This window comes from Bidens hawaiensis, unplaced genomic scaffold (assembly GCF_021521415.1).
Source record: "Bidens hawaiensis isolate Kalapana, Puna unplaced genomic scaffold, B.hawaiensis_p1.1 tig00034725_1, whole genome shotgun sequence".
NCBI lineage: Eukaryota > Viridiplantae > Streptophyta > Magnoliopsida > Asterales > Asteraceae > Bidens > Bidens hawaiensis.
Window position 1 is genome coordinate 125,443 of NW_027505335.1, and position 12,544 is coordinate 137,986.

The 12,544-nt window shown below is 36.7% G+C and overlaps 2 protein-coding genes across 3 annotated transcripts; one reads left to right on the top strand and one right to left on the bottom strand.

Moving 5' to 3' along the window:
- The first annotated feature begins 253 nt into the window (after positions 1 to 253).
- Positions 254 to 6,691, top strand: LOC143612528 (pyrophosphate--fructose 6-phosphate 1-phosphotransferase subunit alpha). Of its 2 annotated transcripts, XM_077086491.1 has the most exons (19): positions 277 to 505; positions 2,154 to 2,326; positions 2,485 to 2,597; positions 2,693 to 2,767; positions 2,857 to 2,970; positions 3,047 to 3,114; positions 3,217 to 3,300; positions 3,558 to 3,611; positions 3,810 to 3,890; positions 3,970 to 4,063; positions 4,269 to 4,342; positions 4,528 to 4,638; positions 4,722 to 4,766; positions 4,859 to 4,915; positions 5,010 to 5,114; positions 5,411 to 5,527; positions 5,680 to 5,789; positions 5,876 to 6,041; positions 6,546 to 6,691. In XM_077086491.1, exons 1-19 carry the CDS (start codon positions 416 to 418, stop codon positions 6,657 to 6,659), a joined length of 1,845 nt encoding a protein of 614 aa, XP_076942606.1. In that variant the 5' UTR covers positions 277 to 415; the 3' UTR covers positions 6,660 to 6,691. The 2 variants fall into 2 exon arrangements, with proteins under 2 accessions (XP_076942607.1, XP_076942606.1); XM_077086492.1 differs by lacking the exons at positions 5,876 to 6,041; positions 6,546 to 6,691 and having other exon boundaries at positions 254 to 505; positions 5,411 to 5,567; positions 5,635 to 5,681.
- A 2,480-nt stretch (positions 6,692 to 9,171) lies between these two features.
- LOC143612522 (AT-hook motif nuclear-localized protein 27-like) lies at positions 9,172 to 10,634 on the bottom strand. The gene is made up of 2 exons (XM_077086486.1): positions 10,224 to 10,634; positions 9,172 to 9,588 (listed from the first exon to the last, which is right to left on the bottom strand). The coding sequence occupies exons 1-2, from the start codon at positions 10,588 to 10,590 to the stop codon at positions 9,206 to 9,208; spliced, it is 750 nt and encodes a 249-aa protein (XP_076942601.1). The 5' UTR covers positions 10,591 to 10,634; the 3' UTR covers positions 9,172 to 9,205.
- Positions 10,635 to 12,544: the final 1,910 nt, after the last annotated feature.

Genomic DNA, 12,544 nt, shown 5'->3' on the forward strand with positions numbered 1-12,544 from the left:
CACAAGACCCTCAAAATTCATGTATTCCTATCGCTGTGTACAAAACGATTTACCAAAACGCCAACTCAAAACGCAAGGAGGGGACGGTGTACCCAGCGTTTTAGTCTTTTAGAGCCACAACACCACAATTTGGCATGAGTACGCATGGTCGCAGGAGTCTTGTGTTGGTGGTCCTAAACTCCCAAACAAAAAGTATCCAAACCGTAAACCACCACATTTTGTAAGGACGTTAAAGCAAAAGCCCAAAATAATATTATCAGTTGGTTGGTGAAATCGCCAATCGAGCGGCCCCTTAACTTAACCTACCACTACCAACACCTACTCCATACTTATACTCTCTCGGCGAACAAACCAAAGTTATAGTTTATAATAATAACCGCTGCGTTCATCAATTCAAACAATCTCTCGTCAAAATATGGATTCGGATTACGGCGTTCCACGCGAGCTTTCCGATCTGCAGAAGAACCGATCTCTCTACACGCCGGAGCTTCCGCCGTGTCTTCAGGTAGTCATTTTCAACTTAATATTAACTTATTCACTACTTATTAACTGTTTTCGTTAGATTTGAATGTATAAGTGTACGTATCTGTTGACGTTATATTGATTTTAACGTGTTTAACGTGTTTGAAGCTCGTAAGTTGTGGATCGAAGCTAGGTTTAGTGTTTATAGCTTTCAAATATTCGGTGTTCAACGATTCGATTCGAGTAGATGAAGTTGTAAAGTGAAAAGTGCAGTGGAATTGTAGATCTGACGTGTATAGAACTATAGATTCGTGTTTTTGCCTTTTTGATTGCTTTGTGAATATTCTGTTATTCAGTTTGATTGCTTTAAATGTTTAAGTTAGTTTTTGAATATTATGATTATAATGTTGCTTGATAAAATGAAGCAGATGCTTTGACTTGTTTATATCAGCATGTTTGACTGCTTTAAATGTTCTAAATAGTTTTTGAATTTCATGATAATGTTTAGATTAGTTTTTGAATATTATGATTTTAATGTTGCTTGATAGAATGAATCAGATGCTTTTGACTTATTAATGGAGTGATTCATGTATGAGTCACTGCTTTAAATGTTTAAGATAGCTTTTGAATTTTATGATTTTGTTGTTGTTTGACAAAATGAAGCAGATGTTTGACTTTGCATCGTTGACTTTTTTTGACTACTGATTTGAGTACGTGTGCGCATGCATCGGTTGGCATTTTAACGATTTTGACGCGCTTGAAGTTCGTAAGTCGTGGATCTTAAATTGAATCTAGGTTTAGTGTTTGTAGGTTTTGGTTATTCGGTGGTTAATGATTTGATGGGACAAGACTGTATAGTGAACTAAGTGAAGTGGATTAGTAGATTTGACGTGTATAGATTCGTGTTTTTGCTTTTTTGATTGCTTTCTGATTCTGTTAGTCAGTTTGACTGTTTTTATGTTTGAAATAGCTTTTGAATATTATGATTTTGATGCTGTTTGACTGGTTTAAATGTTTGAAATAGATTTTGAACCTTATAATTTTGTTGTTTTGACAAATTGAAGTAGATGTTTGACTTATTTGCAGAGTGATGTATCGTTGACTACTGATTTGAGTATGTTGTTTTGATTTTGACGTGTTTGAAGTTCGTAAGTCGTGGATCATAAATCGAATCTAGGTTTAGTGTTCAAAGCTTTTGAATATTCAGTACTTGTTGATTCGATTCGATGCGATGAACCTGTAAAGTGAAGTAGAATAGTAGATCTGACGTGTATAGATTTGTTTTTTTTTTGCTATTTTCTATGCTTTGTGAATATTCTATTATTCAGTTTGACTGTTTTAAATGTTTGAAATAAAATGAAGCAAATGTTTGACTCATTTCTAGAGTGCTTCAGTCTGACTGCTTTAAATGTTTAAATTAGCTTTTGAACCATATTATTTTGATGCTATTTGACATAACGAATATGTTTTGGCTTTTTTTCTAGAGTGGTGTTTTGTTGACTTTTTTTACTACTGATTTTAGTTGGTTGTTTTTGTTTTTTTATTTAGACGTGTATTTAGGGTTGTTTGGATGTGGATTTGACTTGGAGTTGAAATAATCAATTTTGAATGTTTTTATTAAATGTAATTTTTATCGTGAACTTTGATTATATATCAGGCTTGTGAACCGTGATTTATGAATTTGTGCACAGGGAACAACTGTGAGAGTAGAATTTGGTGATGCAACTGCTGCAGCTGATCCTTCTGGTGCTCATGCTATTGAGCGATCGTTTCCTTTGACTTATGGTCAACCTTTGGCCCATTTTTTCAGAGAAAAATCCAAAACAGCCAATGCTCAGACCATTAGCGAGCATCCTGCAGTAAGGTATAATGCTCAGACCATTCAATTTCTTTTCTTTATTACAATTCACATACTAAATTCACAAAAAAGATTTTATGATTTGTATTCTTAACATAAATTATATATTGTATATTTTTATTTTGAGCTATCTTGACTTTTTTGCTTACTGTCTTCTTGTTCAGGGTTGGATTAGTTTTCTGTGGTAGACAATCTCCCGGAGGACATAATGTTGTTTGGGGACTTCATGAAGCTCTCAAAATTCACAACCCTAAAAGTGTTCTGCTTGGATTTCTAGGTAAACGTATTATCATTTTCTATGCTTCTTTTCATTTGGGGGATTAATTATTAAGTGGAACTTTTGATATTTACTCGTGTTATGCGTGTAACTAGGTGGTTCTGAAGGTTTGTTTGCTCAAAAAACTCTTGAGATCACAGATGATATTCTTGCAACCTACAAAAATCAAGGTAGTTATGAGAAACATATTGTTTTGTGATTACGTTCTCTCTATTTCTATTGAAGGAATTTCATTTCTGGTTATTTTAATCTTTTGAAGGTGGTTATGATTTATTGGGACGAACCAAGGATCAAATCCGCACCAAGGAACAAGTGAATTCTGCATTGGCAGCATGCAAGGCTTTGAAATTGGATGGCTTAGTGATTGTTGGAGGTATATATTAACTGTGAATACAAATGAACTGCTATAAACTTTATGTTGTTACTAACTAACCATGGTTTGCTTGAAGGGGTAACTTCTAACACAGATGCTGCTCAGCTTGCTGAGACTTTTGCAGAAGCAAAATGCACTACAAAGGTAGTTGTTTGTGTCCTAATTTGCTATACAGATCTCTGATACACTAAGACTTCTTTTATGATGTTATGTATGTAATTATTCTAACTGTTTTTAATTTCACAGGTGGTTGGAGTACCTGTGACCTTGAACGGTGATCTTAAAAATCAGTTTGTTGAAGCAAATGTTGGTTTTGATACTATTTGCAAGGTATATATACAATGATTATAACGTTATCAAGTATACCAAGTTACCAATGATTTGAGCTTATGCAGATGCTACAGAGATGCATATGCTTGTGGTCTTGATAAAAACAGTATTAAGTTATTATTATGAAATTGGACAACTGGTTTTATTACTGGCAACTGCTCAAGTTCTTTATGGATACTGGATACAAATGCCCTTTTGTGATTAATTTAAAATTTTTATAAAGTATTTTTGTAGTCACTGAATTGTTTTTATTTTAGGTGAACTCTCAACTCATCAGTAACGTCTGCACAGATGCTCTGTCTGCTGAAAAGGTGAATATTCTATTAATATAATTCCTATATTCTTGGTACACAGGCATCATACACTGATATTGGAGGTGACAATTTTGTCCCATTCACTTAAAATGGCTGATTCGTTATCGCCACGTCTGTTAAATATCATGATATAGCTACCTCATCTGTTTTTAACCAAACCCTAGCTAAAATCTAATCCATTTAATTTCTTTGCAGTATTACTACTTTATCCGACTCATGGGCAGGAAAGCATCTCATGTCGCTGTGGAATGCACACTTCAGTCCCATCCTAACTTGGTGCATTTTCATCTCCTTCAATTTTAATTTCCTATTTTTTAAATATTTTTTTATTAAGCTTTTATATTTTCTTATGTAGGTTATCCTTGCTGAAGAAGTTGCTGCTTCAAAGCTTACCATTTTTGACATAACCAAGCAGATTTGTGATGCCGTGCAAGCCAGGGCAGAACAAGGTGAGTTTTTTTCCTCAGAACTGCTCAAATAGTATTTTAACAACAATAGAATTATTGTGTTTGTAGTTAATATTAACATGTTAATTATATTTTGGAAAATAATACAAATGGACACAAGTATCGATCCTTATTGTTGACCTGCTTGTTGTTAATATGGTGAAGGTGATAACCGTTAGCATATCTTTTAATGTTGTTTATCTTTCAGGCAAGAATCATGGTGTCATTCTACTTCCAGAAGGGCTTATCGAAAGCATTCCCGAAGTTTATGCGCTGTTACAGGTAAACTAAATACTAGTTCTTATAACACTGCAATTTCTTTCTTTCTGGCCACTGATACAAAATAGTTTCTGTTATAAATAAAATTACTTACAACTTGGTGTCTTTTATAATATAAGCACTTAATAAACATTTTCAAGACAATACATACAGCATTCAGTCCTCATATTTCACTAATATCTTTCCAGGAAATTCATAGCCTTCTTCGACAAGGTGTTTCTGCTGATAAAATATCTACCCAACTGTCACCTTGGGCATCTGCCTTGTTTGAATTTATGCCTCCTTTTATCAGGAAACAGGTCCGTTTTCAACATAGTTTTGAATATATGCCTCCTTTCGTTCTAGTGGCTGAACGCATATAATTTTTCTTATATTGTTACAGCTTCTTCTGCATCCTGAGTCAGATGACTCCGCCCAGTTGTCTCAGGTACTTCTTTTGCAACCTTCATGACACCATATAGTTTTCTTTTGTAAACTGTGTTTCTCATACATCGATCATTTGCATACATTATTTCTCAGATTGAAACCGAGAAACTTCTTGCTGAACTTGTGGAAGCAGAGATTAACAAGCGACTGGTATGCTTGTACTTAGAAGCTATAAGATCTTCTATGTATATATAAATATAAATCATGCTTATGCATATCTTTTTATTTGTCAACATGTTAACAGAAAGCAGGAACATACAAGGGGAAGAAGTTTAATGCCATCTGTCACTTTTTTGGCTACCAAGCTCGTGGTTCTTTGCCGTCGAAGTTTGACTGTGACTACGCCTATGTAAGATTATTTACTTATTCAGACAAATGCGTGGGTTCAGGGTTGGGTGACTGGTTAAAACGCACGACTTTTTTCAACGAGTTGAATCAGTTTAGACAATAATTAACGTGCTGAATTTGGTTACAAACGTTATACTATTTCGATAATAACAGTATTTTAATAAAATGATTTAGGAGGCTTTAACCAATTCTAAGTAAATGGGCAACTGACTTTCATAGTTTTCATGCGATTATAATTACCGTCTCCATTATATATCAAGTATTGCTTATCTAAACTCAAAAGCATTTATATTGTAGGTTCTTGGACATATTAGCTACCATATTTTGGCTGCTGGTTTAAATGGTTATATGGCAACTGTCACTAACCTCAAAAGTCCTTCAAACAAATGGCGCTGTGGTGCTGCTCCAATAACAGTAGGGTTTATTATTATTATTATTATTATTATTATTATTAGTATTATTATTATTATTATTATTATTATATTTTTTATTATTGTTTTATTATTTTTTAATTATGTAAGAGTTTAGTGGACTACTGATATCTTGCTCTTGACTGGACATTCTAGGCTATGATGACTGTCAAGCATTATGGTCGCGGGTCAGGGTCAGGGGCTACAACACTTGGGAAACCTGTAATTCATCCTGCTACCGTAGATCTAAGAGGCAAAGTATACGAGTACGTGAAAATCATTTATATATTATAAGGATTCAATAGAGGAATCATATGAATTGTGGTGATTTATGGTGTGGTGATTGGTGCAGGCTGCTTAGACAAAATGCATCAAGATTCTTGATGGATGATATTTACAGAAACCCCGGGCCCCTTCAGTTTGACGGGCCAGGTGCCGATTCTAAAGCTGTCAGCTTGTGTGTAGAGGACTTGGATTACATGGGCCGGATCAAGGAATTGAATGAATATCTTGAAAAGGTATATACTGTTCTAAAAGTTGAAAATTGGGTGCTCGGGATAGGTCAAAATGGGTCAGGTTTGGTTGACCCAAAACATTAGTGGTCCAATTTATTTTTAATACCTAATAGTGTCACTTGTGATTACAAAAATTAATTTATATATATTTATAATTATAGTTTTTTATGCATTTCATATATAGTATTTAGTAACTTTTATTATAATTTTTTCTATATTATATTTATTATTTACTTATATGTTTTTTATATTAAATACAAGTTATTATACACACAAATATAAACAATAGGCTTGTTTAGGCTCATGTGCCTCTGCTTGGTATGTGAAGTTCGGGCTAAATCTCGTTTTTTAAATGAGCTTAAATTTAAGCTCGTGCTCGTCTACACCTGGCTCGTTTCGATCTTAAGGAGACTGATCTCGAGTGGCTCAATAGCGGGTTATTATTCGGGCTTTCTTGAATTTAACATATTAACTCATCAACTGATAATACTCTTTTAACTTGTACAGGTGAGAACCATTGTGAAACCAGGTTGCTCTCAGGATGTTCTAAAGGCTGCTTTGAGTGCCATGTCATCTGTGACCGACATTCTTTCAGTCATGACCTCACAACGCCTGGAGTAAGTTATACTCTATGTGTGTCGCTGATCTGGCAACCAACTCTGTCGTGCTTCCTCAACTCGATACTCAGGACCCTCTTTCAGAGTTCCTTTATATTGTGAGAGTTTCTTTTTTATTATTTGAAGGCAAACAGTTAGATTTATGTTTCTCGTTCGTCGTCGTTTAAGTTTGTTTTTGTTTTTGGGTCTTGTTTGTGGAAGCTTTATAATGAGATATAACGGTTGATGTTTTGTTGAATCGGGACATATTTTTGGTCTTGTTGGTAACATGTTGGGTTATTGTGAGTGGCAATTAAGGTTCTCAGGAAGATAAAACGTATAAGGTATCGTATATTTTGACTGTTTATAATAGGGTTACCGGTCATGTAGACCTCTATAAATAAAAACTGTTGTAGGTTTATTATAAAATATATAAAAACATTCGAAACTAAGAGAGCGAATTAAGAGGGATATAGCACCCGATTCTTCATTTTAGTTTAGAAACACAATACGGGTAAGGTTGTTACCTCACTGATGGCATGTGTCCCGAATTGGAAATGCTTTATTACAGCTCCAAGAAGCTTATAGAAATGACACCGAACGAGCAATGTTCTAAAACAGCAATGCCATGTAATGAAAACCCAGAACAGCGATGCCTTATAGTGAATATCCCAGCACACGAATGAAAGCTCCATAGAATATGGCGTGACAAACGTGCGTGTAAGTCATGGCATTGGAGGATGCAGGCCACATGATTTACAACTTCAAACATAACGAGTTTGAAGCGTCAATCGGATTACAATAGTGAGGAACATAAGTGTTCTAACGGATAGCAAGTACGCAGCCACGAAACACAAAACAATCTTCACATAAATTTAGTGCAACATATCACCACCTTCAATTCGACTATCAAGTCCAGTTTATGTCGTATTTTATTCATGATTTTTACTTTATATTGTACTTTTAATTATTATTATTATTATTATTATGCAAGCACTAATTTTATTAAAAAAAATGATGTGACAAGTTTCATATGATGAAACGTGAAACCACGCTATACGAGAGATTTTGACATTTTGTGAAAAATATGCGAAGATGACGTGGCATTCTCATTTCCAATTATCACATCTCATGATAAACAATGATAAACCGTAACAATGATAACCGTAAAATTTAAATTTATAGTATGAATATTAGCGCGTAATTGGTATTATTAAACTTTAAATACGATAAACTACAGTGGCTGAAAATCAATCAAAATGCTTAAAGCTAAAAACTTTAATCTAATTTATTTTTTTTGACGGCGAAACCTTTATATCTTTGATTTATTATTTTCAGAAATTGTTATTTTATTTATTTATTATTCTGCCGCTTTTCTTTTTCTTTCACGGCTTTTAAGAAGAATTTAGTTGCCTCAAACTTTGAATATTGAAGTTTCTATTGACTAAGTTTTAAAGAAAACCTAAAAAATATACATTTTTAGAAATAATATAATTTAGGATATATAAAAATAATGTTACTGTAACTCTTATAAACAGTTATTTTTATCTATATGGTTTGATCACCATTGTCATTTTTATCCAAAAAGGTTTCTTTTAAAAATTTCTGTCCTCGTGATTTATTTTCTTACCATTTAAGTACAAAACACTAACCCTTCTTTTTTACAAGAACTTCATGAATCATCAAAATTGTTTTCTTTTTCTTTTTTGATCTTTTTTGGAATAACATTAAATTTGCTTTTTAAGTGGACAGAACTTAGTTCAAAACTCATGAAACAATGCACTTTACTTTCATGATTTGTTACCATCACTTCTTTACTTTCATAGTTTCATTTATTTACACTTATATGGAAAACAATAAAAATCATAAACTTTATGAATCATCAAAATTGCTTTCTAAGTAGACAAAACTTAGTTCCCCAGCTCATGAAACAATGCACTTTACTTCCATGATTTGTTACCATCACTTCTTTACTTTTATATCTAGCTTTGAAAACCAACTACAAAAAATCACATATTTACTTGAATTTCAGGGCAGTGAAACCGCTAGCGGGTACCAAGATGCGGGTCTGGTACTCGCATGAGAGAACACTGCCGCATGTTGTTTAACCATAAATTGGGTACCCAAAATCGGGTATTGGTACCCGTATGAAATATAGGTACCGAAGTTGGAAATTCTAACTTTTGGTGAGCTTAATCTATCACACACTCAATCACCAATAACTTTTTATAACTTATCTAAATAAAGAAAATTGGTTTTAGACTATCTGAATGGTTTTGAAGTAGTTTAGAGAGTAGTTGATACGACAATGTGCTATTGATGGAACTTTGGATACTTGAGACGAGCACCCGCTTTTCCTTTACGAGAACAAAACTTAGTTCCAAACTCATGAAACTATGCACTTTATTTTCATGAGACGAGCACCCCTCTTTCGAATTATATTATATTCATCGTTTCTTACTCGAGTTTGAATCCCTCACATTGTGATATTCAATTTTTGTATTGAAACATAATTAATAAAAAAAACACAACAAGATATCATAATTTCAAACTTCATTATTCAAACAAATATCAATATTGAGTTCTTGAATCTGATCCCCAACCTATTACATCCCCAGAAAAAGGGTGATCAGAACCATCATTATTATTATTATTCCCGGCCACCGCGGCCGCGTTAAACACCGAAACCCCTCCCCCTCCACCACTCGTTACTCCCGAACCCTGGGACGCCGTTGGTTGAACTTGCGCATTACCCTCGCCACCCTCTTCCTCCGAATCCTCCACCGGAAGCCTCTCGAACACCGCATTCGCAAACGAAGCTGCTATTAGAACCACAGGGGTTGATGCTATCAACGGACCAACCGGAATCCCTCCTACTACCATCCCCTCCCCGCCAGCCAAAAATATCGACAATCCGCTAGCGTTCGGAGGCGCGGGCGGTGGAAGCACCGTACCTTAAATACACCAACAAATTAGTTGTAACTATAGTTGTAACTAGAGGTGTACATGAAACCGAAAAAACAAAATAACCAAACATAAACAAAAACAAACCGAACTTATAGATTCTTATTTTTTATTTTAAATTTTAAGTAGTTTATAATAGTTTATTATTAAGTTTAATCCAAATATTTTAGTATAAATGTATAATATAATCAATTAATTAATTACTAAATATAAAATTAGGCCCAAATTCATTATTTTCGGAAAAAAAAATTTTCCGGCCAACATTTAAAAACAATTGGCAAAACCGAAAAAGCCAAAACTGAACCCGAACAAAAACCTAAAAGACTGGAACAGAAGAGTTTTCAAAAACTCAAAAACCAACATTTCTGTTTTAAAACAAAATGCTTAAAAAACAGAAACCGAACAGTTTTCAAAAACTCGAAAACCTACATTTATGTTTTTGTTTCGGTTTTAACCTAACACCGAACCGATCCAACAAAAACCCTAAAAAGCTGAAACTGAACAATTTTCAAAAAACTCAAAACCCGACATTCCAGTTTTCATTCCAATTTCATCCCAAACCCGACTCAACCCGACCGACACAACCATACCAATTTCCAAAACATTCAATTTCCAAAACCCGTACCAGAAATCGAAAGAATCTCAAACCGTCCATGCAACGTCACAACATTTTTGACATCCGTTGGCTGACGCAATGTGACATCAGCCACAGTGCCTGTCCCACTAAGAACAGACACTCCTCTGCCTCTCTGTCTAGCATAGACAGAGAGGCTTTCCACAATATCTGCACCAGCGGATATTTCAAGGACATGTGACCGAAGAGAATTCGGGGTGTCACGTGTCACAACAACGGGCGGCTTTGGCTTGTTCTTAGAGCCAGGTGGCCGCCCACGGGAGCGCCGGATAGGTCCGCCGCTCCCGTCAGGTGATGGGATGTCTAGTAAGTGGTGGAGGTGGGTGGGGGTGGATTGGTGGTCGTCATAATCTGCCATTGAAGATATTAATGTGTCAATGTATTCATTTCATTGTATATGGAAGTCTTACCATGCTTTATCTTATCCTATATATAAATGTGAATCTCAAATTTGACTTACTTTATTTATTTATTTAATTCATAATATTTTATGATATTTTATAGAGTTACTGAAGAGGTAGGTCCCAGCAGAGCCCAGTTGGACCCGTAAGACTCACCTTGAACAGGGACGTCTGCGCAAGGACCAACTGCTCCAGCAGGACCCACCATGCTCAAAGAACCTTACGCGCAGTACGCCAGCTGTACCCGCAGGGAAAGCCTCCCAATGGTGAAGTACCCCGCCTGTTCCCGCAGCTGCGGATACAAGCCATCAGGGAAGGCTACCCGCACTAACAGCAAGGCTACACGCACAAAGGCATTAGCTACTTCAGTAGTCACATGAAGGAATGAGCAAGGCGGGAATACTCCCGCCCAAGTGAGCCAGTCCGTATGCTTCTGGAAGGTCTTTCGTACTATACCTGCTAAGGTATGGGCGGAACAGACAAATTGACCAAAGCAGCCCATGAACCAATCGCAGGGTGACAGCTCACCGACAACAATACGAGGAGGAGCACCCTCTAGTACTGTTTGTCACTATTAGCCGCTGCCTACTCACCAACCCTTACTGTGGGACGTGCGCAGCCTACAGTTGGTGGAATAGTGTTATTGTTGGCCGTAACCTATTCACCAACCAGCATGGCCTGCGTATAGTCCACAGTTGGTGGGACGTGCATAATCTACAGTTGGTGGAATAGTGCAGCCGACTTTGTTACTGTTGGCCGTAACCTATCCACCAACCAGTATGGCCTGTGCATAGTCCACTGTTGGTAGAACAGGAATACTATTCAGCCGGCTGTACCTTCTAGGAAACCTACCTTTGGCTATAAATACTCCAACATCTTGGAATGGTAAGGGCATCTGATATCTCAATCTTATCTAGCAATCTCTTAATATATACTTATATTCAGAGCAATCTAGTCTGATTCTCACGCCGGAGGGTGGTCACAAGGAGGAACCCCCCCCCCCTTCTCAGTGACGAGCTTACGGTGTCTGTTTTGCAGGTCCCCTGAAGAACAATTCTCTGCTAGACCTCATCCCCGTGGGAAACATTACTTAACCCCCAGATTATCTATAATCTGTCCAGGGTTCACTTAGTGTTTCTTCATTGGCGCCATCCGTGCATAAAAAGCTATAACTAATTTAGTTTTTTTTTCAAAATTTCTGAATAAATGGTTAACGTTACTCCAGTCCTAAGGCCAGTAACCGACCAAGAAACCCCGGTAACCACAACCCCAGCAACTGGGGGGGACACCGGCGGTTATACAATTCTTACGAACACTACCCCGACTACCCAAGCCGGGGCAATTGCAGTAAATATTCCACTGGGGTTCACTGATGCCCAGTTGGAAAAACGAAGGATCCCTCGCCAAACACTTGATGAAGTGAAGGCGTGGGCCGAAGCACGTCAAAGAGAGTTCCAAGCTGAATTGGACGAACGCTTGCGTTCAGTTCAACAGGCTGACGAATTCGGCAGTACTCGCCAACACCTCAATATGAACAGTGAGTGCGAGTACTCAGACGACGAAATAGAAGAATCCGATACCGACGCAAACCCTCGCCATAAGGCGAAAGGGAAGCGTAAGGAAACGGACTTCCAACCAAAAAGGAATTTTGGGGAAGCTTTTAAACCAACAAATGCGGAGAGAAACCCGCGTGACTTCTCCAAAACCTTTAGACCAACTGCTACGAATGCAGGAAAGTCAAAATTTGCAAGGGACATTGCGGAAGCAATCGCCCCGAGAAGTGCCAAACAAATGTCCAACATTGGCACTTATGATGGTCTATCCGACCCAGACGACCATTTGAACAGGTTTATTGCGGGGGCTACCGTCAGTAACTGGACGGAACCCACGTGGTGTTACATGTTCCAGATG